Below are 26,695 nucleotides of genomic sequence, written 5' to 3'. Positions count from 1 at the left end.
TTTGAGATTTGTTTTCAAGGAAAATTCAAGCATTAAGAAAAAATATTTATTCCCAGGTATCTCCAGAAGATCCCAGAGCTCAATTCCTGATTCGTACTGGGTCTGTTGGCCGAAATAGGGCTGAAGCCTCTTTGGAGCGAGCCCAGAATCTCAACCCCATGGTGGATGTGAAGGTGGACACTGAGGATATAGAGAAGAAACCTGAGTCATTTTTCACTCAGTTTGATGCTGTAAGTTTCTTAGTGTAAAGCCTGTGGGAATTAAGCAAATTTAAGCACTATTTACAGGTATTCTAGAGCGTTTGAATCTCAAATTCTGAGCTTTTTCCCAAGTAAATTTATAAGCTGTTCTGTTGTTTAAGCTTAGTACCTTTCACGAGTGTGTTGCCAGTAGGTCCAATCTGTTGGACCTGCTGTGGCTGTTTGTGACGTTGCCGTCTGCTGGCTTCTCTGGGCATGTGTTTCCCTAGACCAGATTTCAGGATTGGTGTTCTGTCTTCTTTCTAGAATCTGCGTGTATCACAAATATTTGCCCCTGAAAACTTAACAAGTTGTTGATTAATTTCTGTGGCATTTTATTGTTAGAAATACCAAACTGTAGCTTGTGTTTTGTCTTAGGAAAGAATACACCTGATCTTGATCTTGGTTTATGTCTGTCTTTTTTTTTGCTCATGGATATCTAGACAAAATCACCATAGTCATAAGCCAAATGAATCCTATCCAGCCTCATCTGCTTTCACTGCTGAATCTATCTATGCAGATGCAAGAGGATAAGTTAAAATCTATGTCGGGACTTTCAGACATAGTTCCGTGTACCTTGGGAAAACTTAACAATTCCAGGTAACCGAAATGATTACCTTACATAAAAGGTTAGAATTTGGCCTGGGTAGTTTGTTTTCCACACTGCTATATTTTATAGCTTGCATATATCTGTTCAGACATGGGCTCAGAATGTTGGATCATCTGTGCATTTGTCTTTTTTCCTTTTTTACCAATTCCTTCTATTTTGTAGTCGTAGGTAATATGATATCTTCCATTTGGACATAAGTCTTTTTAAAATTTTCTTATCCATAGTTCAGATTCGGTTTATTTCAGTTATCCCATAAACTTGTAGATGTAGAGAGATTTTTTTTTTTTTTAGAACAGACGCATGAGGCCAGTGCTGTGTACCTGCACAGGGAGAGTGATTGTCTCTTTGGGCCTTGTTTGGCTGCTCCTGGCAGGGGTTGTAGTCACTTTTGACTCTGCAGGGTTCCGTTTAATCAATTGCTTGTGTGTGTCCTCTGTGGCTTTCTTACCTTTCAGATGTGATTTTTTTTTTTTCCTTGGATAACTACATCTTTTGAAACACCAAAGGAACACATTTCTCTGAGCATTATTTCAGTTTCCAAGCAAAGAGTGTCTGTCAACTGAAAATGGCCTTGTGTTCAGGAGAAAGCATGTGCGATTTGGAAGTTGTCTTTTGATGGTGATCACAGAGCTTCTCCTGAAAAGATAGAGTTTTGTGCAGTAGAACTTGGCCCATTTCCAATACCTATTTATTGGAAAACAACCCAGAGGATGCAGAGCACCGGTTTACTGCCTTAAGTCAGAGAAGGTCACTTGGTCTGTAACCTTTTCTTTTATCGTTACTTTCTGATAAAGTTTCTCCCAGCAAACTGTGGACAAATAATTCCAATGGGACTTGTTTATCTTTGTCTTAAAATATCAATCAAAAAAGGAAGCTGGAGGAGTCAACTTTAGCAAGATCTTGTCTCAAAATAAAAAAAGGTTTGGGGAGGTAGTTCAGAGACGAGTGCCCTGGGTTCTATCCCCATGGTGGGGGAAAAGTAAAAAAAGAAAAGAGACAAAAACCCGCGTATTTGAAAATAACCTCTGGATCAATTAAAAAAATTAGTTTTGGGTCTGGGATCGTAGCTTCCATGGTTCTCTAGCATGCGTGAGGCACTGGGTTTGAACCCTAGCACCACGTAAAAATAAAGGCACACTGTCTGTTTACAGCTATGAAAAAATTAGTTGTATTTCTTTAAATGTTTATCTATTTATTTATTTATAGTTGTAGTTGGACACAATGCCTTTATTTTATTTATTTATTTTTATGTGGTGCTGAGGATCGAACCCAGGGCCTCGAAACATGCTAGACGAGTGCTCTACCGCTGAGCCACAACCCCAGCCCAGTTTTTCTTTTATCACATATTTAGATTTTAATAGATTTAGCTAATGGTTTAGAAATAACTTGGTAATTATCACTGTCTTTTTCATGAAAACAATGAAATGTGTTTTTTTTAATGTTTGTGGATTAGGGGAAGCATTCCTTTTTCTTTTTCTTTTTTTTTTTTTTGGCAGTGCTGGGGATTGAACCCAACATCCCTGTGCATCGAGGCAAGCACTCTACCAACTGAGCTATATCCCCGAGTCCAGGGCAGATGTTTCCTAAATGGTTTTTCCTTTCTAGCTAAACACATTTCTTTTTGGTCATATAAAGTGACCATCACATAACTTACATTTTCTTTTTTTTTTTAGTTGTTGATAGTCCTTTATTTATTTCACGTGTTGCTGAGAATTGAACCCAGTGCCTCACACATGCCAGGCAAGTGTGCTAGATGCTGAGCCCCAGCCCACATAACTTACATTTTCTATGCACTAAAACCTGCAGCTTCTCTTTTATATTCTAACCGTAGCACTCAAAGAACCTGTTGTACCAGTTTGAAACTGGCTTCAAACATGTCCTGAAAGACTGTTCATTAAGATTTATGTAGACATCAGGGCAATGAGTCACAGTTTGCGAAACTCACACCCAGACTTTCTTTTTGCAGGTATGCTTAACTTGCTGCTCTAGGGATGTCATAGTTAAAGTTGACCAGATCTGCCACAAAAACAGCATCAAGTTCTTCACAGGAGATGTTTTTGGCTACCATGGATATACATTTGCCAATCTTGGAGAGCATGAATTTGTAGAGTAAGTGTTGGAACAGAAAGAGAAAAAAAGGTATTCTCAAAATTTAGTTTTATATACTGGTAGGAAAAAAGGAATGTAAGGGAAGTATTTTACTGTTACCACTCAAAATAGTCTGAAAGCAAGCCATTAACAATTATTAATGAACACAGTTGATTGTGAGTTCAGAATTAGAGGAGATACAGCCTCCGCACTCCAAAATGGTCTAATTTTAAAGCCTAAAGCAAGCAGAGTTCTGTGATAAGTACACCACTGGGTATTTGATTAGTCCAGACTTTGTGTTGAACCCACATTTTCTGCATAGGGAAGGCTTGCTTGGATTGTAAACATTTGTACCCTAAACTGAGTACACATAGTTAGATGGGTTCTCTTGGAGGCATATTCAGCCAAAGTCTACCTTGGAAAAGCTCCAAGGTCCAGAGACAACTCTGGTGGAAAAAACAGACCTTATCCCTTATTTTGAACATTGAGGCTGCATATTTTGGTAATTCTCACATGGTAGGATCTGCAACATTTTGAGTTTGTAGCTCTGGATGAAAGATGGCAGATGATATACAGTATTGTAAAAAACTGAGTTGGGTTTTTTGGACTAGTTACACACACACACACACACATACACGTACATCTGTGTGGCTTATTTGGTACATAGGCCACAAATTTTAACCACTTTCCCTTCCTCCCTTGCCAACTCCCTAAAGAGAGGCCCTGTGGGGTGGAGCTTCCTAGCAAGAGCCCAAGAACTGCTCTCTTTTGTTCAGCCTGTCAGGCAGGTTGCTAAACCTTCTCTGGTACGCAGATTTCTGGCCTATAAAATCCAAGTAGGGGAAAGACCAACACTCAAGATATCTCTAGCATTATATGATTTTAGGAATATACTTTGGCTGGGGATGGTGCTCAGTGGTAGAACACTTAACCTACCTACGTTTTCAAGGTTTTGGGTTCACTCTCCACTGGGGGGAAAAAAGGAAAGAAGAATAGAAAAAAGAGCCAGGTGCTGTGGTGCATGGCTATAATCCCAGGATCTTGGGAGGCTGAGGCAGGAGGATTGCGAGTTCAAAGCCAGCCTCAGCAAATCAAGGCACTAAGCAACTCAGTGGCTCAGTGGTTGAGTGCCCCTGAGTTCAAACCCCAGTCACTAGATACGTGTATGTGCAAGTATGCATACACACGTGCATCTATCATGTACGTTTTATGTGGGAGTGGACATGCTGGGGATAGAACCCTAGGCCTGTACATGCAAGGCCAATGCTTCATAGCTTGAGCTACATCTCCAGTCTAGGAGGATACTTTTATGTGGTTTATGTTAGGAGCAAAAAAAAAAAAGAAAAAGGAAAAAAAACTATCTAGTTCCTTGGGTAGGTGTGTAATAAGTGGATAACGTCATAGTAGTGAAAAGCAGGTCACGAATCACTTTGACTTATTGGGAGCTTGTATGTTTTGGGCAGTGTGCTGAACAATTTATGCTATTTCTCTTCTCACGGTTGTGGTGTCAGGGATTGCTGTTCCTACAGAGTGGGTTATCAGATAAATAAGTGGCAGAACTGAGATTTGAACCCTGGCCTGTCTGACCCCAAAGCTTTTGCTGTTACATACTCTGCGAACTGGTAACATTTTTTATTTTACTGACATGATTCACAGGGTAGACTCCCTTTGTCACCCTCTAGGGAGAAAACCAAAGTTGCCAAAGTTAGCCAAGGAGTAGAAGATGGACCTGATACCAAGAGAGCAAAACTTGATTCATCTGAGACAACTATGGTCAAAAAGGTACTTATAATGTGGGGGAGCAGAGGTTAGAGGCCATGGGGACTTCTAGAGGATCCGATGGGCCTTTTTACATTTGTAAATGAGAGAAATAAGCTCGGTTGAGCAGTCTTAAGGGGAAAGCCCATGCTTACTTACCCTTACACCATGTAATGGGATATGCTGCTGCTTAGTGCCAGATGGCTGTTGCCATGAGGAAATGTGGGTCCAGTTCCAGAGGTGAATGTTTTCCCCTCAGTACTGGGCATTGAACTCAAGGGTGCTATACCACTTGAGCTCTGTCCCCAGCCCTTTAAAAAAAAAAAAAATTATGTATTTTTGGTTTTAGGTGGATACATTACTTTGTTTCTATGTGGTGCTGAGGATCAAATCCAGTGCCTCATGCATGCTTAGGGGAGCGCTCTACCACTGAGCCACAACCCCATCCCTGTCCCCAGCCCTTTTATTTTTTATTTTAACACAGTGATTCACCAGGGTGCTGGTTCAGCCTGAGCTTGTGAACCTTTTGCTACAGCCTCCTAGTAACTGGGATTACAGGTGTTCACTACCATGAAAAACCATGAAAAAAAAAAAAAAGATCTAGTGATGTGACTGTGTGATTAAGAACTCCTGGGTTCGGGGCTGGGATTGTGGCTCAGGGGTAGAGCACAGGCGGGACCCGGGTTCAATCCTCAGCACTACATAAAAATAAAGGCATTGTGTTGTGTCCATCTACACCTAAAAAATAAATGTTTAAAAAAAAAAAAAAAACTCCTGGGTTCAGTACCTGGTACTTAAAAAAAAAAAAAAAAAAGTCAGAAATAGATTTTTGTATAGGGTACATACTCAATCTGCTTTGAATGCTATTCTGGTAAATACCATGGAGGTCAAACAACATGTCTGTATGGCTTATTTGGTACATAGGCCACAGATTTTAACCTCTGATATATGGTTTTGAGCAGGAGCCATTACTTTTATACAAAAAAATTTTCTTTTCTACTGACCTATAGCCCCATTTTTTCCCCCCTAAATTTTGAGACAGAGCCTCCCTACGTTGCCCAGGCTGCCTCAATCATCCCAATAGCTAGGATCAAAGGTGTGCCACCACCATGCTTGGCTGGCTTTTTTTTTTTTTTTTTAGTATTTATTTTTTTAGGTGTATTTGGACATAGTATCTTATTTATTTATTCTTAATTGTAGTTGGACACAATACCTTTATTTCACTTATTTATTTTTATGTAGTGCTGAGGATCGAACCTAGGGTCCTGTATGTGTGAGGCAAGCCCTCTACTACTAAGCCACAACCCGGCCCCAATCTTTATTTTATTTATTTATTTTTATGTGGTGCTGAAGATGCCTCATATGTGCTAGGCAAGTACTCTACCGCTGAGCCACAATCCTAACCCCTTGGCTGTTTTTTTTTTTTTTTTAAGTTTTTTTTTCTCTCTTCTTTCGCCAAAAACCTTTAATAAGAAAAACATTTAGTGTTGACAGATGTTATCAGTTGTATAGATATATATGTGTGCAAATATGCATATAACGTGCATTTATCATGTATGTTGTATGTGGGGATGGACATGCTGGGGATAGAACCTGGGGCCTGTGCGCATGCAAGGCCAATGCTTCATCACTGAGCTACATCTCCCGTCTAGGAGGATACTTTTATGTGGTTTATGTTAGGAGCATAGCCTATGTTTGGATTTGGTGCAATAATTAGATTCCTTTTATTGAAAGGAATAGGAAAGAGATCAGAAGTCAATGGTTTCCGTAACTTGTGCTGGAATTTAAGAATAACAAGGGTATCATGGGATGGGGAGAGTGATTTGAAGTGGTTTTGTTGGAGTGAGAGGAAAGATATGACCAAGCCCATATTTACTCTGCTTTGTAGATTTAAATGTTGAGAAAGAAAAAACAGCTGGTCAGAATGTCAAGTTAAAATTGCTCTAAAGGGGGGGATTCTAAAGAGTGCAGAAACCACAAAAGAGACTGCAGAAAACCGCAGAAGTGGAACTCTTAGAGGCTTCAGCAAGGCAGCGCTGGAGATTTTCTTTCTTTTGCTTTTTGTGTTTGTATTGGAATAGCTTGATGCTGTGCTTGTGATACAGAGGAATTATTAAGCCCTAATTTTAGTGTCTATTCACAGGACCATAATTATCCAAAGTGAACATTGGTGTTTTGGCCAAAGCTTGAGTCCTTTTCTTTCTTTTTTTTTTTAAGACCCAGTCAAGCTTTATCTGCATAGCTCTAGGAGTTTGGTGGGGGAGATAAATTGTTAACACACTGAGGACTACAAAAGCAGCTTTGTGGGTGCTGTCAGTTTATAAATCACACCCTCTTACAAGTGAGACACTTGGCCTTGGTGTGAAAGGTTTAATGGCTTAAGGGCCTTCTCTGATTGAGGCGTGTCTTTTACATTCAGATGGAGAGAGCCTTTGCTTTGTTCCTCATTCACAGCTGGAAGTTTCCCTGGAGTCAGTTCTGATGGTGCCCACTGGTGTGGATCTGGAAACCTCTTTTGGGAGCCACTTTATCTCACTATGAGGAGAATGTGGGCAGCCTGTGCTTTCACTGGGGCCTTGGTGCACCATTCCTTAGCACTCCATGGTCAGAGCTTTTTGTGAAGCCTCTTCCTATGTGGGGTCAAATTTGAAGGTATGAAAATATTCCCCAGCTGACATTGTTAGTCAGCTGTTACACTTGGACAATTCAGGCTTAAATTCCAACCAAGAGCCCCTTAAGGTTGCAGGGCATTCAGTGCATTCCTGATGACAATCCCTGGGATTCCAAATCTTTTCTTGGTGAGGCTTCACCAAGAGTGTTCTTCAAAGGCTGGGTTGAATTGGGTTTTGGCCTTTCCACCTTATAATGACATGCCTCCTTTATTTTGGCAGAGATACTTTTGTGATTTTGAAGTACTCTTCGTAGTAAAAAATTCCTTGATTGAAATTCTACCCTTTTGCCTAAATTGTACAGAATAACTAGTTGGGTTATGCTCTGAGAATGCAGGATGGGGGTGGGGAAGCCACTACTTCCTGTTTCCTGTGAAAGGTTTCTGGTTAGAGTTCCCTTCCCCTCACCCCTTTTCCTAAGTTCAACCAAATGTTGTAAAGCCACTTTTGCTTCAAGGTACACCTTGTGCTCCTAAATTAGAAACTTAAAAAACAAAGAGGAAAAACAGTTTGTGGTTTTCTCACCACCTAGGAAGATACTGGGCCTTTCTAGCACCTGTGCCATCATGATAAATAAGGCAGTAGGAAAATGCCTGGCCTGTTGAGGTGATCAGTTTGTTTGCTTCCTTTAGGGTGCAGAAGTCACAAGACAGATTTCATCAGAATTAGGTGGTTGTCACAGGCCTGATATAGACAGTGATGTGCAGGAGATAAAGGAGAGAGTAAAGATGTGGTGGTGAGGAAGTGTCTGAAAAGGTTTCCCAGGGGAGTGTTTGAGTCAGCTTGTGAAGGACAAGTTTGCCAAGCATCAGAGCCTGGACTAGTATGCAGTCAAAGGAAATGAGATAAAAAAAATGACAGATGTAGGGGCAGAGTCACACTGGCTTTCCCCACTCCAAGACAGCCAGTTCTTTCTGTGAGTTAAACAATGTCTGTTGCATGTAAGGCACTATATGGGTGCAGAAGCACAGTCCTGTTCTATCAGCCTACAGCTGATGGAGAAGCCAGAAATGGCCTGACCTGATACCTCAGCTGCAGAGGGAGGAAGAGATGGTAGAGAGCATAGACAGTGATCTGAGGGCACAGGCTGACAATTTTTAGGAAAACTGAAGTTTTATGAAGAGATAGGATAAAATATGTAAAAATTGACAACATTCTGAAAAAAAATTCAGATTAAAAGGCCACTGTCCCACCTGTGTTGTTCACGTTTTGTTTTTTGAGTTGTTTGGGGCTTCTGGAGATGAGTTGTCTGCTCTTAAAATAGTAGGTGACTAATTTGGGCACTGTTAATACTCCTCATGAATTAGTTGAGAAATTTCACAGTTGAGGATTGATTCTAATTTATTTTTTAAATATTTGTTTATTTTTAGGTGTAGATGGACACAACACAATGCCTTTATTTTTTTATGTGGTGCTGAGGATTGAACCGGTCCGGTGCCCCCCCAATCCCGCCCGTGCTAGGCTAAGGCGAGCCAGCGCTTTACCCCTGAGCCACAATCCCAGCCCTCTAATTTATTTGTTTATTTATTTAGAGCAGTATTTAGGAATGAGGCCAGGAGATTACTACTTATGAGCTATATCCCTACCCTTTTTTCTTAAATTTTGTCTTCAGATAGGGTCTTGCTAAGTTATGCAGATTAGCCTTGAATTTGCAATCCTTGTCTCAGCCTTCAGAGTAGCTTTAACCAGCAAAAAAACAAGCATTTCTGTGTCTTCCTTTTGTTGGGGGAGGTAAAGAGAGGGTACTAGGGATATAGTCCAGGGACAGTTTACCAATGAGCTACTATTTATTTATCTATGAGCCCTATTTATTTATTTATTGGTACCAGGGATTGAACCTAGGAGCACCTAACCACTGACCCACATCCTTTTTATTTTTTATTTTGAGACAGGGTCTCACTATGTTGCTGAGGCTGACCTTGAACTTTTTTTCTTTTTAAATTTTTTTTGTTCTTTTTAGTTATGTGTAACAGTAGAATGTATTTTGACATTTTATGTATACATGGAGTATGACTTCCCATTCTTGTGGTTGTACATAATACGGAGTTACAATGATTGTGTATTTGTATTCGAACATAGAAAAGTTATGTCTGATTCATTCTACTGTCTTTCCTATTCCCATCCTCCCTCTCTTCATTCCCCTTTGTCTAATCCAATGAACTTCTATCCACTCCACTTATTGTGTGTTAGCATAGCATATCAGAATGGTCAGCCTTTGGGTTTTTTTGAGATTGGTTATTTCACTTAGCCTGATAGTCTCCAGTTCATCTATGGCCTTGAACTTTGGATCCTCCTATCTTAGCCTCCAGAGCTGCTGGGATTGCAGGTGTGTGCCACATCGCCCAGTTGGCTCCTCTATTTTTATGCAGTACTGGGGATGGAACCTAGGGTCTCAGGTATGACGGACTATGTCCCCACATCTCCAACCCCACCCAAATGGTTTTAATATCATCACACTATTCTATATGATCCTTATTATCTTCTCCCGGGTTCCTCTGGCCTTTGCTCCTAACCAGGTAACTCTAGGGTTGCTGGTTCATTTGTTTGAATTAGAAAGATACTTGGAAGGGCAGATAAAGCCCACAACCCTGTTGGGTGCGGTGCCCCCCCCCCCCCCACCGTTCTGTGGATTGAACCCCATGCCTTGTGCATGGTCAGCAAGCACTATAACATTGAGTAATGCCCCTAACCCCTTTTTAAATTTTATTTTGAGATGTTTTGCAAGCTGGCCTAGAAACTTATGATCCTTCTCCCTTAGCCTCCTGATTACCTGGGATTACATACCTATGCCACAGTGCCTGACTTGGCTTTGTTGTATCACGTGTCTAAGTATAAATGACACTTTAGGGCTTATTATGCAATAATTTAGACATAAAATAAGAAGGATATAGGAAACCCACCTGTGATCTAAAGCATTAACATTGCCCGAGTGGTTGAGAACCCATGGTTGTCCTCCCAACGTGAGTTATCATCCTCAATTTTTTCTCGTTCATGTGTATTTATTTTCTTTCTTTCTTCCTTCCTTTCTTCCTAGTTGTAGAAGGACACAGTAACTTTATTTTGCTTATTTATTTATTTTTATATGGTGCTAAGGTTCGAACCCAGTGCCTCACATGTGCAAGGCAAGTGCTCTACCACTGAGCCACAACTGCAGCCCTGTATATTTCTTTTTTTTTTTTAAGTTGTAGATGAACACAATGCCTTTATTTTATTTATTTATTTTGATGTGGTGCTGAGGATCGAACCCAGTGCCTCACATGGCACAAGGCAAGCCCTCTGCCACTGAGCCAAAATCCCAGCCCTTGTATTTCTTTTTATTGTGTATATATATGTATGCATGTCCAAGCACTATCTGGAATTGCTTTTGCATGCCTTTTAACTTCAGAATTGGTTTCATATTGCATGTGTGCTGCACCTGCCTTTTAATAGCAGCTTTTTGTTTGTGAGGACATCTGTATGGAGTTAGGGCTTTTCTGTCCATTATGGTAGCCACTAGCCACATGATTATTTAAATTAAAGTAATTAAAATTACATGCCATAAAAAGTTGAGTCCCTAAGTCTCACTAGCCACATTTCAAGTGCTTAGTAACCACACATACCTCTTGGTATTGTGCAGCCCAGGTTCACCATTTCCATCATCACAGCAAATTGTCTTGGGCAGCACTGCAGGGCATTCTTTTGCTGTAAAGTATTTATTGTGTAAATACATTATTGTTTATATATCTATTCTTCTGTCCATGGTCATTTAGGCATGTACATTTTTGCCATTAAAAACTGCTACAGTAAGTCTGTGAGTGTGTGTAGATAGTCTCTAGGACAATCCTGTTACTTTCTCTAGGTTAAATTAGAGCATCATAGGGTTTGGCAGATTCTGCTAAGTAGAATCAAAAAGTTTTTATCCGTTTACATTCTGCAGCCAACAGTATGTAACAGTAACCTTTAGTGACTTCATGCTTTTTTGCTATTCTACTGGCAGATTGTATCAATTACAGTTGTCGTTTGTTAGAATGCTTTTTAAAGCTGGAGACTCCTGGATCCCTCCATGCCTGCCTTGGAGATTTTGAATAAGTAGGTCTGGGGATTGGACCTAGAAATTTGTAGTCTTTTTCTGTTTGTGGTGCGGGGTGGGTGAGGTGGTATGGGGGATTAAATCCTGGCACATGCTAGGCAAGCACACTATCACTAAGCCACACCTCTTTATTTTATTTGTTTTTTTGCAGAACTGTGGATCATTGAGCTACCCAGCCTTTTTAATTTCTATTTTGAGACAGGGTCTCACTAAGTTGCCCAGACTGGCCTCAAACTTGTGATCCTCCTGTTTCAGCCTTCTGAGTAGCTGGGATTACAGGATATGCCATCAAGCCAGGCTCACTTGGTTTTTTAGATAGCTAGGGAATAAAGGAGAGAGAAGAGAGGAGGAAAGGTAGACACCTGTCTAAATTTGAAATTATTTTTATACTCAAAATGTACCTTTTTTTTTTTTTTTTTGTGGTGCTGGGGACTGAACCCAGGGCCTTGTGCATGTGAGGCAAGCAGTCTGATAACTGAGCTATATCCCTGCCCCTGCATATGACATTTTAAATTGACAAAATGGAGCTAGTATTAACAACTGTTCAATTTGAATCATTTTGGGGTAAGGTTCCAACATGATGCCCCGCCCCCCCACTACCCCCAGATATTTCAGTCTGTGTTTGCTCAAGCAAGTGTTTTCTATAAACATAAGCCAACCATCACGACCAGGGAATTTACATTTATACAACATTGCTCTCTGATCCTTAGATGTTATTTAGGTTTGCTAGTTATTCCAGTAATGTCCTTAATGGCACAAGGATTCAGTTCAGCATTATATATGGATTTTCATGACACTTTTAAAAATTGTAAGCTAGTTATTTTGAAAAACATCCCTTAGTTTGGGTTCATCTGATGTATTTTTTTTTTTTTAAATTTGTTTTCATCTGATGTTTTCTTTTGATTAGACTTCAATTTCATATCTTTGGAAAGAATGTTATAGAATGGATGCTTCCCATTGCATCCTGTAATCTGGTTGTGTGATTTGCTAGTAATGTTAACTTTGATTCTTCAAGTAAAATGTTGTCTACGGGATTTTTTTTCTCCTTGGAAGTTAGTCTTTTCTTTATGTTTTGCGTATATATTTTTTGGAGAGTCATTTTAAAATATGTTAATATCTCATTTCTTTCTTTTTTTTTTTTTTTAAGAGAAAGAGAATCTTTGATATTTATTTATTTATTTATTTTAGTTTTCGGCAGACACAACATCTTTGTTTGTATGTGGTGCTGAGGATTGAACCCGGGCCGCACGCATGCCAGACGAGCACCATACCGCTTGAGCCACATACCCAGCCCTGTTAATATCTCATTTCTTTTTCTTTTTTTTTTTTTTTTAATATTTTTATTTTTTAGTTTTCAGCGGACACAACATCTTTGTATGTGGTGCTGAGGATCGAACCCGGGCCGCACGCATGCCAGACGAGCACGATACCGCTTGAGCCACATACCCAGCCCTGTTAATATCTCATTTCTTTTTTTTTTTTTTTTTTTAATATTTTTATTTTTTAGTTTTCAGCGGACACAACATCTTTGTTTGTATGTGGTGCTGAGGATCGAACCCGGGCTGCACGCATGCCAGGCAAGCGCGCTACCACTTGAGCCACATCCCCAGCCCCAATATCTCATTTCTTATCAACCACTTAACTAATTCAGTTAATTTTGGGTATGTGGCCTAATGGGTTCCAGTTTATTTGAAGTGTTGGATTGCTATCATTTATTTTTATCTTGATTTTCCCCAGATTTGACCAGTAGGAGCTCCCTAAAGCTGCCTCTGCTTTCCTTTTGACATGTCCCCTTCCTTTTCTGAGCATTTCTTTACTTTCTAGTGCAGTAAGGTATTCTAGACTCCTCATATTCTCTTGGCCTCATCATTGATTCCCACCTTTCATACTGGGGATTGTAACCAGGGTTACTCGACTACGACTGAGCTGCATATCCATCACTTTGAGACAGATCTTGTTAAGTTGCTGAGGCTGGCCTTGAACCTACAATCTTCCTACCTTAGCCTCCCAAGTCACTGGGATTATAGATGTGGGCCTGAGTGCCAGCCTCTGCCCCAGTTTTGAAATCAGCCATTTTCTTGATTTGTGTATATTGAAATTAAATTCATAGTGATGTCTCTCTCCCACCACAGGATTCATTCTAGTTTCCTCTTTCTGTATTGCTAATTCTGTTCTTTGACAAACTTGGCTCCTCAAATTCTTTTTTGTGGGGTGGGGGATTAAACCCACGGGTGCTTAACCCTGAGTCCCACATCCCCAGCCCTTTTTTATATTTTTTATTTATTTATTTATTTATTTAAATTTTTTTTTTTTTTTTTTTTTTAGTTTTCGGCAGACGCATCTTTGTATGTGGTGCTGAGGGTCGAACCCAGGCCGCACGCATGCCAGGCGAGCGCACTACCACTTGAGCCACATCCCCAGCCCTATTTTTTATTTTTTTGATGCTTGGGATTGAACCCAGGGTTTTGTGCGTGCAAGGCAAGCACTTTATATATATATTTTTTAGAGACAGGGTCTCACTGAGTTGCTTAGGGCCTCAGTAAGTTGCTGAGACTGGCTTTGAACTTAACGATCCTTCTGCTTCAGTCTCCCAAACCACTGGGATTATAGGACTGCACCATCGTACCTGGCTAATTCTTTTTTTTTTTTTAATTGTGGTGCTGGGGATTGAACCCATGGCCTTGTGTATGTGAGGCAAGCACTCTACCAGTTGGGCTATATATCTCCAGCCCATTTCTTCTACTTCTTCCTTTTTTTTTTTTTTTTTAATATTTTATTAGTTGTTGTTGTACCTTTATTTTTATGTGGTGCTGAGAATCGAACCCAGTGCCTCGCAAATGCTAGGCAAGCACTCTACTACTGAGCCACAACTCTAGTCCCGAGCCCACTTCTTTTTGTTTTTGATTTTTCTCATCCACCTAGGAGATGAGATGGTGGGGTGTTTTTGTGTTTTGTTGTGCATGACTTTTGGACTCAGTTGTTTAGGAAGAATAATTTGTTATTTTCTAAATTTTTAGGGGGGATAAATAATACCTATTTACTGTTTAAAATTAGAAAATAAATAAGTTGTGTATTTTAAAATTAAATCTATGTTGTTGCATTTTTCAGGATAGTTAATTTGGGGCTGGTTTTGGGGTTCATTATTATAGTATGTGATAGCCCTTGGTTCAATCCCCAGTACCAAAAGGATAATATGATTATCTTAATAGGTTTTAGCCTCACTTCCTCCTTTCACAGGGCTTTTGCAATTCTAGTTCTGTTTCTGTGGCCTTGAGCTTTTGTCACATCCCCCTTATTCATTTTCTGTTTTTATTGTCATCCTTTATTATCATTAAACCATTCTACTGAAAAACATTTAATTTTTCAGTTGTTTTTGTTTGCTATTTCAAGACATACTTGTTCTTGTTCTCAGTGGTGATGTATTTCTGTAATGTGAATACAGCCAAAGTTAGAGCCAGATGGAACTAGGTCTTGAGGAACTTGGCGCTCTCTTCTGTCTTTGCAGGTACATGACCATCACTGTCTCCGGTATTCAACAAGCATTTCTTAGTTTTAAGTGGGCCTTAACTTCTTTTTTTTCTTTTTCTTTTTTTTTAAATTTTTAGTTGTAGATGGACAAACAATACCTTTATTTTATTTATTATGTGGCTCTAAGAAACTCAGGGCCTCACACATGCAAGGCAAGCGCTCTACCACTGAGCCACAACCCCAGCTGCTGCTGCTGCTTCCTTTTTTTTTTTTTTTTTTTTAATATTTTTTTAGTTGTAGTTGCACTCAACACCTTTGTTTTATTTATTTACCTTTATGTGATGCTAAGGATCGGATCCAGGGCCTCATCCATGCTAGGCGGATGCTCTACAACTGAGACACAACCCCCACTCCCAACTTCTTAATGATCAGTAAACTTTAAGTAATTTCTTTGAGATGGAAATAGTTTCTGCTTTATAATTTGAAGCTTTATAATTTTTATCCCTAAGTACTTCTGCCTTTTTCCAACAGAAGGTGGTCTTCTGCCCTGTGAAAGAGGCACTGGAGGTGGACTGGAGCACTGAGAAAGCTAAGGCTGCCCTGAAGCGCACGACCTCTGATTACTTTCTCTTGCAAGGTGAGTCCTGAAGGCAGAGCATCCTTCTACTGGGCTTTTGGTTTTAATTTCTGCAGATATGGCTCAGTGTACACATGGTTTTGTGACATTTGCCAAGTCAAATTTTCTCCGTACCCAAGCACTATAATGATTCAAAAAGGGTCCAGGAGGAGTGGGGGTTTAACTCAGTGGTAGGGTGTTTGCCTAGAACATAAGAGGCTTTGGGTTCCATTCCTAGCACTGAAAAAATAAACAAGAGGGGGCTGAGGCCATAGCTCAACATAGAACACTTACCTAACATATGTGCGGTCCTAGGTTTAATCCCCAGCATCTCAAAAAGGAAAAAAAAAAAGAGAAAGATCTATAAAAAATATGTAAAACTTACTTAGTAACTAGCAAGAAGATCAAATTAGAGTATAAGTTTATTCCTATCTGTGAGTAAAACTTTTCCAGTAACTAAATAAAAGTGACAGCAAGACAGGAGATGGTAGGGTAGGGATAATTTGGAGGGTGAAATATATCCATTTGTATAGACAAATGTGAGTGAAGCAGGAATGAGTCTCGGGCATGTCAGAAGAGCAGCCTTCAGAAAGTGCTTTCTGAAGGCTGTGGGACCTGGTGTGGAGGAAGTGTCAGCTGGTGCCATTTGGGGGAAGCTAATCCCTTAGTCCCTGGCACATTGAAAACCTTCAGGAAATAGCCACTAGTTTGTAAAGGTTATGACATAAGCATCTTTTACTGCTGTTCATGAAAGGAGTCCCTGGTAGTGAGTTAGCATAATCTGGTGAGCCTCAACAGGGACCATTTTGTTAATGTCATGAGACATTTTTGGATGTTACAATTGGGTAGGGAGATATTATCGGCATCTAGTGGTTAGAAAAAGTCCTGGGGTACTGCTAAATATCTACAGTGGATAGGACAGCACTTGACATAGAGCTGTTCAGCTTAAATGTTGGTATTGCTGAGGTAAGAACCCCTGATTCAACTCTTTGCAATTTCCAGAGTGTTTTCTCATACATCTCCATATCAGGGCACCTTCAAAGTATACAGGATAGAAATGATTCCAGATTTGGCTTCTTGGGATGAAGAAACAGAGATGGAGAGGTTAAGTATTTTGCCCAAGAGAATACAGGTTGTAAATAACAAAGGAAATTGGACCAAAACAACCCATATCTTAGAAGTCTGATTAAATACTGTGTGATATACAAAGTAATGAGAGTATTTAAGTGCCATTCTCAGCGCTGTACACATACTAGCTCCTTGAATCTTTGTAGCATCCATATGACACAGCTGATATACCCTGTTTTAAAAGGCAATAGGCTGAGGAGGAACCAAATGTTGTGGCTATCCCTGCTTTGGGAGAAGCCAGTGTTCAATTAAGGAGACAAAAGAAATACCCTGGAATAGTAGGAGACAAGTTAAGGTATCCTGTCCGTGCTGATGTTCCAAGGGCCTAGAGAGGTAGACAGGGTTGATGAGGAAGTAGGATTAGGACCCATACTGCAGGCAGTGTTGTGTGGTTGTTTAGAACAGGAACTTTGGAGGGGCTGGGGTTGTGGCTCAGTGGTGGAGCATTTGCCTAGCACATGTGGGGGCTCTGGGTTTAATCCTCAGCATCACATAAAAAATAAAATAATTGTGTCCACTACAACTAAAGGATAAATATTTAAAAAATAATAAGGGGCTGGGGATGTGGCTCAAGCGGTAGCGCGCTCGCCTGGCATGCGTGCGGCCCGGGTTCGATCCTCAGCACCACATACAAACAAAGATGTTGTGTCCGCCAAATACTAAAAAAAATAAAATATTAAAAATTTTAAAAAAATAAAAAATAATAAGAAGAAGAACAGGAGTTTTGGAATTAAAATAGACTCAGCTCTGTCATTTTAAAAATTATTTATTGTTATTTACGATGCTGGGGGGAACCCAGGGCTTCACACATTATATGAGCAGTCTGCCTCTGACCCCTACACTCCTCCTGACCCTGCCTGTTTTTTTTTTGTTTGTTTGTTTTGGTACTGGGGATTTAACCCAGAGTTGTTTTACCACTAAGCTACGACTCCTTTTTTTGTTTTGTTTTTAGAAAGGGTCTCACTGAGTTGCTTAGGATCTTGCTTAGGATGGTGGCAAATGGAAAATATAACCCATATGTTTATTTCTCTCTTCCAGATGGTCCTAGTTATCAGTCTTTGTTATTTCAAGTTCCAAGGTGATAATCGTGATTAAAACTATATTATTTGGGGGGGTTGGGACTGTAGCTCACAGGTAGAACTCCTGCCTTGCACATGTGAAGCACTGGGTTCGATCCTCAGCACCACATAAAAATAGATAGATATTTTAAAAATGGTTTTTTAATTTGTAGGTGAACACGATACCTTTTTATTTTATTTTTATGGTGATGAGGATCAAACCCAGGGCCTCACACATGCGAGACTAGTGCTCTACCACTGAGCCCCAGCCCCTAAATAAAGATATTTTTTAAAAAACCAAAAAACTATTTGTTAATAGAAAATGTTTTTGTTGTGGTAAGACATAAAATTTGCCATTTTTAACTTTTCAAGTCAGGAAAAGTCATAGAATATGTGTGTGTGTGTGTGTGTTTTGCTGCTACTGAGCTGCATCCTGAATCCCTTTATCAACTTTTTATTTTGAGACGGGGTCTTGATATATGATCCAGACTGGCCTCAAACTTGCAGTACTTTGCCTCAGCTTCACTGGGATTATAGGTGCGCTTCGCGCTGTGCCCAGCTGTGTTCTTCTCATTATTCCCTCCGTCCCTCACCTGGGACAGGCATAGCTAAAGGAGTCCTTCTCATTGGCCTACACCTCTAAACCATCCCACCACTTTGCCCAGGGCCTTAGAGCACTGTAAATAGTGCTGCGTGCAGTCCCTTTCTGACTTGTCATGTACGGTGAACACACACTGACAAGCCTAGAAGGGAACTGACTCTCCTGGTCATATAGGTTAGTGGTTCCTTGGTTTTTAAAAATTCATCTCCTGACTCTCTTTTTTTTTTAGTTTTAGTTTTTTTAGGTGGACACAATATCTTTATTTTATTTTTATGTGGTGCTGAGGATCGAACCCAGTGCCTCACGCATGTCAGGCGAGCGCGCTACCACTTGAGCCACATCTCCAACCCCTATCTCCTGACTCTTCTAGGTGCTGGTTCTTTAATGCCACATACACCTTTTTTGCATACCCAACATCACCTTTCCTGGGCTTCTCTCTCAGCAGCAGATGACAGGTCCTAACCTCTCTGTTTTCACATGCATTTTTTTTTTTTTTTAGAGAGAGAATTTTTAATATTTATTTTTTAGTTTTCGGTGGACACAAAATATTTATTTTTATGTGGTGCTGAGGATCGAACCCGGGCCGCACGCATGCCAGGTGAGCGCCCTACCACTTGAGCCACATCCCCAGCCCCACATGCATATTTTTCATGATTGTTGTTTTCCCCTCCTGATCTTTCTATGCCTTGCAGTCTTTGCACGATGCTGCACCTGGAACTGCAGAGCATGTCCCAAATGCAGTGAGCTCTGGGGCCAGGTTTCCTTCAGTCTGGGCATACTTGGTTAATTCCTTAGGCCACCAGTTGGACCATAAAGTTCTAGAAGTAGAGGGAAATGATTCTCATGATCTCTTTCCTGGGTAGTACTGCCAGCAGACTAGAAGTCTCAGTTTGTAGGTATTAAACTAACTGAGAATATCAACCTTATTTTTATATTCACATAAATACACTTTTGATTTTCTGCTTGGCTGTTTATATAATAGATTCTCATGTAACATGACCTCATTAGAACATAGCAGCTTTCACATGTGAAGTTAACTTCTGCCAGATACACTTGCTGTTAACTGCCTTTGTGACCTTGGGAATCCCGAACACATCAATTTGCCTGATTTTGGATATTGTTTTCTCAACTCCAAAATGATAGCACTAAATTAACTGATCAGTTTCTATGGTGTCTGCCTCCTAAGTAATCAATCAATCTAATAATTTGTAAGTTTTTTTGTATGCCTCATTTTCTGCTTTCTGTTTTTTTCTTTTTATTTATTTTTTTAATACCAGGGATTGATCCCGGGGGTAACCACTGAGCCAATTAATTATTTTTCATTTTGATAACCTGCTTAGGGCCTCGGTCTCCTGAGTCAAACAGAAGATCTTTCAGTCAGTCCTAGAATCCCATTATAGTTAGAATCGTATTTTTGCCTGTCCTGTTTTGATCACCAACTATGGTCCAAGTGGAGTGGGAGACAGTCCTATGTCATGGGAAAAGCACAGACTTTAGAGACCAACAGACCTGTTCTGAGTTCTCTGCTGCACCCTTATCTTAGTGGGGATAACCTTTGGTGTGTAAACTTCAGATCCTGGCTTCTGACCTGATAAGGGAGATGAGGAGTAATCAATCTCCTTTCCCTTAGTTCCAAGAAAGGTAAGGAGATGGTGGTATGAAAGGTGTCCACATCAGGGACACAGATTTTATACCACCTGAGTGTTCATCTCTGGTGTTCAGCATATTTTATAATCACATACTGAGTGATAACTTTAAAATCAGGGTGAACACATCAGAAATTGATTAATTAAAATGGGGCCGTAGTTTTGCTTATTATAAAGTCAAACCTTGGTAACATTCCCACATCAAGATATGGGTAGTCTTAGGGAATGTCTGGTACAGTGGTCAACTTTGCAGGCAGTGCTATTTTCATGTTTTTGGTACCTACAAATATTTACTGTGTATTGAACACTACTTGCTGCATTACTTGGAACTGAGGTACTGAGGTTGACAACATATTATTATTATTATTTTTTTTTTTTTTTTTTTTTGAGCATGGGGGATACTGGGGGTTGAACCCAGGGATGCTTATCCAGTGGCTACAGCCCCAGCCTGTTTTGAGTCAGGGTCTTGCTAAGTTGATTAGTGCCTTTAATCTGCTGGGGTTGGCATTGAACTTGGAATCCTCCTATCTCAGCCTCCCAAGCTGCTGGATTACAGGCCTGTGCCATCACACCCTGCTGAGGTTAACATATTCTTGAGACAACTTTTTTTTTAAGAGAGAGAGAGAGAATTTTTAATATTTATTTTTTAGTTTTCGGTGGACACAAAATCTTTATTTTATTTTTATGAGGTGCTGAGGATCGAACCCAGCGCTGCGCATATTCCAGGCAAGCGCACTACTGCTTGAGCCACATCCCCAGCCCTTGAGACAACTTTTGAAGTGTAGTTGTTTTTTTCATTTTCCTGTAAGGTGACCAAAGTTGAGCTTGTTTTTGACTGCTCGGAGTCATATACTTGGTTTATAGACAAATCTAGAATTTAGAAACATGGAGTCTGTTTTACCTGTGGACTGTGCTCCTGACCTCTATACTATAAATCTCTAAATTCAGGATTTTGTTAAATGTCATATCAGGATCTGCATGTTAGGGAAGCTGGATCACCACTATACTACAGAAAACTCTGGTTCAGAGATTCTCTGAATGCTGAGCTGGGGCTGTACCTCAGCAGCAGAGTGCTTGCCTAGCATGTGTGAGGCACTGGGTTTGATCCTCAGCACCACATTAAAAATGAACAAATAAAATATATTGTGTCCATCTAGAACTACAAAAAAAGGGGAAAAAAAAAAGAGATTCTCTGAAAGCTGTGGTTTATTGGCAGAGTGCATGCTCAGCATTCCTTGGGTTTAATCCCCAACACCCCCAACCAAAAAAAATTATATGATTTATGACCTAGTTAATTGTTTTGTTTCCCCATAAAACATGTAAGTTTTTATTTTGAGACAGGGTCTTGCTGAGTTGCCAATGAGGGCCTCAAAGTTAATGATCCTCCAGCCTCAGCCTCTTGACTCAGAGATTACAGTTATGTGCCACCATGCCCCGCAGGAAGTTCTCTTTTTTTCTTTTTTCTCTTTAAGGTTGAATCCAGGGCCTTGCATATGCTAGGCAAGCACTCTGCCACTGAGCTACATCCCCAGCACCCCCCCAATCCTCACCAGCTCCTATCCCTTTTTGTTGTTTGAGTCAGGATCTTAACTAAATTTGCTGGGGCTGGCTTGATCTTGTGATCCTCCTGCATTTGCTTCCCAAGTGCATGCATGGGCCACTGCACCTAGCTAAACAATATTTTAAATACATACTTGAAGAGAGATTGTTATAATTGTGTGTATGCAGTTAACTGTATGACTTCATTAGTAAGTTGTTTTTTCTTAAACTTGATGGCATAAATAATACTGGAAAAATCTTGGAGTGTATCTTAGAGTGACCTTGTTTAAATTGTTGGCTGCCTAATGTAGTAATCCTTTGGCTGTACCCGCATCTATGATCATGTAGGTTGTTTTCAGTTTTCCCAGGCCTTGGATTCCTCAGGATCCTTTATAGGAATGAATAGATGTGACTTTGATGCCTTAGTGATAAATTAAAAATAACCTGATGATTTCTAGTGAGTACAGTATGCTTGTTTATGATGCACATTTGAAAATAAAGAACCTGACTTTGTTTCACCATTGCCAGTTGGTGCTCCATAAATGAATATTTTTGTTTAAGCGGCTCATTATTGCTTATGGCACTTACTGCACCTTGGAGGGAAAGCTGCTCACCTACTGGTATCCCCACAGGTTCTTCTTGCTGCCCTGCTTCTTACTACTCACCAGTCTTTTTAAATCTAGTCTTCCTGGCCCTGGCCTTTACTTACATGTGAACGTTTCTTGCTGCCCCATTCACAATTAAGCCTCTGGTGAAGCAGCTGCTCTGTTGACCCCACACACACACACACCTCCCTTTGTATGTTAGTGTTGACGCATTTGGATATTGTGTGTTTTTCCAGTTTACTTAATAAGATAGTGGCTAGACTGAATGCTTCCTGCTGCATTTTTCCACTATCTTGAGAGTCAGCCTCACCATCTGTGAGCAAAAAGTCTCATCTTTTTATTATTCTTCCATGGCGTGTTGCAAAACATTAAGCATGAGCTGGTTTCCTGTGGCAAAAAGTTGACTTTGATTTGTTCTTTTTGAGGTTACTATGAGTTTATCATAACAGAAGTGCTAAAAATATCGGGTCTAGTATGGAAACAGCGTTCACTGACCAGTGTGAACAATAATGTTAATGGAGGTGGAGCCCAGAGCAGGAAGAAATGGACTCATTCCAAGATGAGAGGTACTTACCAGAGAATCCTGGGCAATCTTAATTTTCTCAGACTGTTCTGATGAGTTGTGGAAAAATACTTAAGGCCGATTTTGGGCCACAGAACTGCAGCTGAAAATAACCTTAGACCAAACATTTGTGAACATCTCCTATTTGCCAGATCTCGTGGCTGGGAATCATCATCAGAGGAAGACTAAGTCTCCTCACCAATGGAAAAGACAAATAAATAATGCTGTACCTTGTGAAGAGAACTATACCAGAGGGCTATGGAAAAAGCTATGGTAAGGCTGGGGGTGTGGCTCAGTGGTAGAGTGCTTGCCTTGCGTACGTGAAGCCCTGGGTTTAATCCCCCCAGTGCCGAAAAAAGAAAAAGCTATTGTTTTCTTTTTTTCAGTATGTCTGAATTACTCCGTAATAGTCAAAAGCAAACTGTTATGGGAGCTCAGAGAACTGAGAGTCTGGCCATCCCTGGGGAGTGGTAGTCTTGAGCAGGTACAGGCTAGGTGGTAAAGGTGAGACTGTTGCAGGCAAAGGAACAGCATATGCAGTGGACCCCAGGACAAAGACCCCACTAGAGAGACCCTTGAAGCTTACTTGGGAACTGGCCAGTGACTTCTCATTTGTCAGGATATCAGAATTAACCAGAAGACATTTGAAAAATACAGATTGCTTGATTCCATCTAGCTTAGCTTTACTGAATCAAAATTTCTTAAGGTGACTTAACATCTCTGTTTTTATAAAGCTTCCAGGTTTCTGAAGGATTGTCAAATTACGGGGGGAAGCCATAACTATAGCAGGGGGAATTTATATCCTGGGACAAACCCTTGAAACTTTGGTTTACTTGTTGGTGTTTGTATGAAGTATTGAGATTTTTTGTTTGTTTTTGTTTTGATGCTGGGGATCGAACCTAGGGCTTTGCACATATTAGGCAAGCACTCCACCAGTGATCTACATCCCTAGTCCTAAAGTGCTGTACTTTAAAGACATTACTGTGAAGCAGGAACAAAAGGAAGTAGTAACCCAAGTAGCTCTTAAATGCAGTGTTTTGACTGGATCCCTCAGACTAAAGAAATCAGCCAGTTACTACTGAACCGTAGCTTGTGTTTCACAGTGGTATGAGTTAGCAGTTTTAAAACCACTAAATATGTATCTAGGGTTGAGCAAATAGGTAAACATAATGTGGATAAAGGGTTGGTCCCCAGGTTAGATAGGGTGTTTTTGTAAATATGGAAGAAGGGAAAGGCAAGAAGGAATGCTGTGATATTGAATTGGAACTAGAGTTGCTAGGATGAACTCATGTTTTTTTTAATATGTAGATATAGAAACAGATGTATGTGGTACACATAAATAAATTTCCTAGATCTATTTGTTCAGGGGTACAGATGCAGACATCCCCAAGGCAATCCATTGGTGGAACCAGGCTCTTTGGACAGATGACTGCTTTTTTTTTTTTCCCCAGGGGTACTTTACCACTGAGCTACATACCCAGCCCTTTTTGCTTTTTATTTTGAGTCAGGGCCTTGCTAAATTGCTGAGGCTAGCCTCCAATATGAGATCATCCTGCCTTGGCTTCTCAAGTCTCTAGGATTATGTCACCATGCCCAACAAAATGACTGCTATTTGATCTGGGGTAGGATAATAATAAGTGAACTTGGACTATCCTGGTGTGCCCCAAAATGTGGAATAGCTTTAAGAATGTTGAATGATGGGCTATAGTTGAAGTCAGTGCTAGAGGGCTTGTCCAGCATGTTGTGTGAGGCCTAGGATCCATCCCCGGAAGGCGTAGAAAGAAAGAAAGAAGCGGGGGGGGGCGCGGAGATACATTAAAAAAAAAAAAAAAAAAAAAGGTGGTGCCCAATAAGGGTAGAACAGATGATCAGGATTAAAGCCAGGATCTTGTGCGTGTGAGGCAAGCACTCTACCAACTGAGCTATATCCCCAGTCCACAGTCAGGATTTTAAAAGTTTACATATTTGTGACCCATCACCAGCATTCTATATATTATTTTTATCAAGAATCATTTGGGCTGGGCATGGTAACACACACCTGTAATCCCAGAGGATCTGGAGGCCCAGACAGGAGGATCACAAGTTTAAAGCCAGCCTCAGCAACTTAGCAAGACCCTCCCTGTCTCAAAAAATAGAAAGGGCTGGAGATGTGTCTCAGGGGTTGAGTGCCCCTGAGTTAAATCCTTAGTATCCTAAGATAGATAGATAGATTGATTTAAAAAAAAAAAAAAAAAAGGACTGGGTTTGGGTTTGTGCTTCAGTCTTAGTGATAAAATGCCTATGGGTTAAATCCCTAGTACCACCACCACCAAAAAAAAAAAATCATCAATGAAGCTGGATTTAGTAGTACATTTCTTTTCTTTCTTTTTTTTTTTTTTGTAGTATTTATTTTTTAGTTGTACACAATACCTTTACTTTACTTTTATGTGGTGCCTCACACGTGCTAGGCATGCACTCTACCACTGAGCCACAACCCCAGCCCCAGTAGTACATTTCTTGTAATCGTAGCACTTGAGGTTCCGTTGCGGCAAGACGATCACTTGAGCCTGGAAATGGAAGAGTCCCTCTCAAAGTTGAAAAAGGAGTCCTCGGTGAATTGCTAAAGCGAATGGGAGAAGGTTATTTTCTGTGAAGCGGGATAAGCTGTCTCCTCATGGGATGAAGAGAGATATGGAGGGCTTACTGGGGATGCTTCTCAGGAGTAGATTGCTTGCTTAGATTACGCGAGGCCGTGGGTTTCATTCCAAGAGACATACAGGAGAGAACCCTCTGACAGATTGTACCTCAGTAGATGTGATCAAGGTTAACATCCCCAACACAGGATGGACAGACCTCCTGCCTCCTGAGATAAAGGACATAATATTGCTTTGGAATTCTTAACCTGGATACGTCAGACAGAGCCAAACCGAACAATATTGAGCAATATTCTAGAAAATAAATGGTGTACTTTTTGAAAGTGTCATGCAGGACTGAGGAATTATTTCGGATAAAAGGAGATTGGGGGCTGGGAATATAGCTCAGTTGGTAGAGTGCTTGCCTCGCATGCACAAGGCCCTGGGTTGAATCCCCAGCACCAAAAAAAAAGGAAAATTGGCATATGTAACCCTGGGTTGGATCCCTGAACAGGAAGATTTGTTCCCCCCTTTTGCTGTAAAGGACAATGTGGGACAACTGGTAAAATTTGAAAAGGTCTAGGGGCCGAGGTTGTGGCTCAGTGATGGAGCGCTTGCCTAGCATGTGTGAGGCACTGGGTTTAGTCCCCAGCAAATAAAATGAAGGTATTGTGTCCATCTACACCTAAAAAAAAAAAAAAAAAAAAAAAAATTCAAAAGAAATGTTTTAAAAAGTTGAAAAGGTCTATACATCAAATAATAGTTATATATCAATATTATTTTTATGATTTTGATAATTGTTTTATAGTGGCAATGCCCATGGTTTTAGGAAATATTCACTAAAATATTTTGCAGCAAGTTACTTTAGATTATTCAGAAAAAAAACAAGAGAAGAGTGATGGCAGATGTGGTGGAGTGTTGCTATGGGGCATGGGTGCAGTCACACTGGGCTTCTGAGTGCACTTTTTGCATCTTTAAGTCCAAATTAGGCTATGGGTATAGCTTAAAATCAGTGATGAAAATAGGTAAGGAGCCAGGTACATGCCTATAATTCAAGCAACTCTGGCGGCTGAGGCAAGAGTTCAAGGCCAACCTCAGCAGCTAAGCATAGCCCTAAGCAATTCAGTGAAACCTTGTCTCAAAATACAAAAAGAAAAGGAAAAAAAAATCAGGTATGAGGAAGTGTTAAAAATCATTATTGTGATCTATTTGCCATTTTCTCTTTTGGAGAGTGTTGAGTTCAAGATTGTGATAAGTACCCCCATTGACACAGAACCCTGAGACAGGAACTCACCCCAGGCTCCTGCCCCTCGTATTTAGATAATTTTCCCAAGATGGCTTCTTCAAGTGGCTTAGTTAGCCTCTATGTCAGCCTCCTAGCTAGTCTCTGGCTTTAAATCTCCTTTTAATCTATATTATTTACTATT

At 40.3% G+C, this 26,695-nt stretch overlaps 1 protein-coding gene across 1 annotated transcript in view; it reads left to right on the top strand.

The window, feature by feature from the left end:
* Positions 1 to 26,695, top strand: part of Sae1 (SUMO1 activating enzyme subunit 1) — a 62,857-nt gene that overhangs the window by 13,466 nt on the left and 22,696 nt on the right. The window contains exons 3-6 of the mRNA XM_027945918.3: positions 57 to 230; positions 2,816 to 2,958; positions 4,620 to 4,719; positions 15,433 to 15,538. Of these exons, the coding sequence (XP_027801719.1) occupies positions 57 to 230; positions 2,816 to 2,958; positions 4,620 to 4,719; positions 15,433 to 15,538 (523 nt within the window). The remainder of the gene's footprint in view (positions 1 to 56; positions 231 to 2,815; positions 2,959 to 4,619; positions 4,720 to 15,432; positions 15,539 to 26,695) is intronic.

This window comes from Marmota flaviventris, chromosome 18, assembly GCF_047511675.1.
Source record: "Marmota flaviventris isolate mMarFla1 chromosome 18, mMarFla1.hap1, whole genome shotgun sequence".
Taxonomy (NCBI): domain Eukaryota; kingdom Metazoa; phylum Chordata; class Mammalia; order Rodentia; family Sciuridae; genus Marmota; species Marmota flaviventris.
This window is presented reverse-complemented; position numbering and strand designations above follow the sequence as displayed.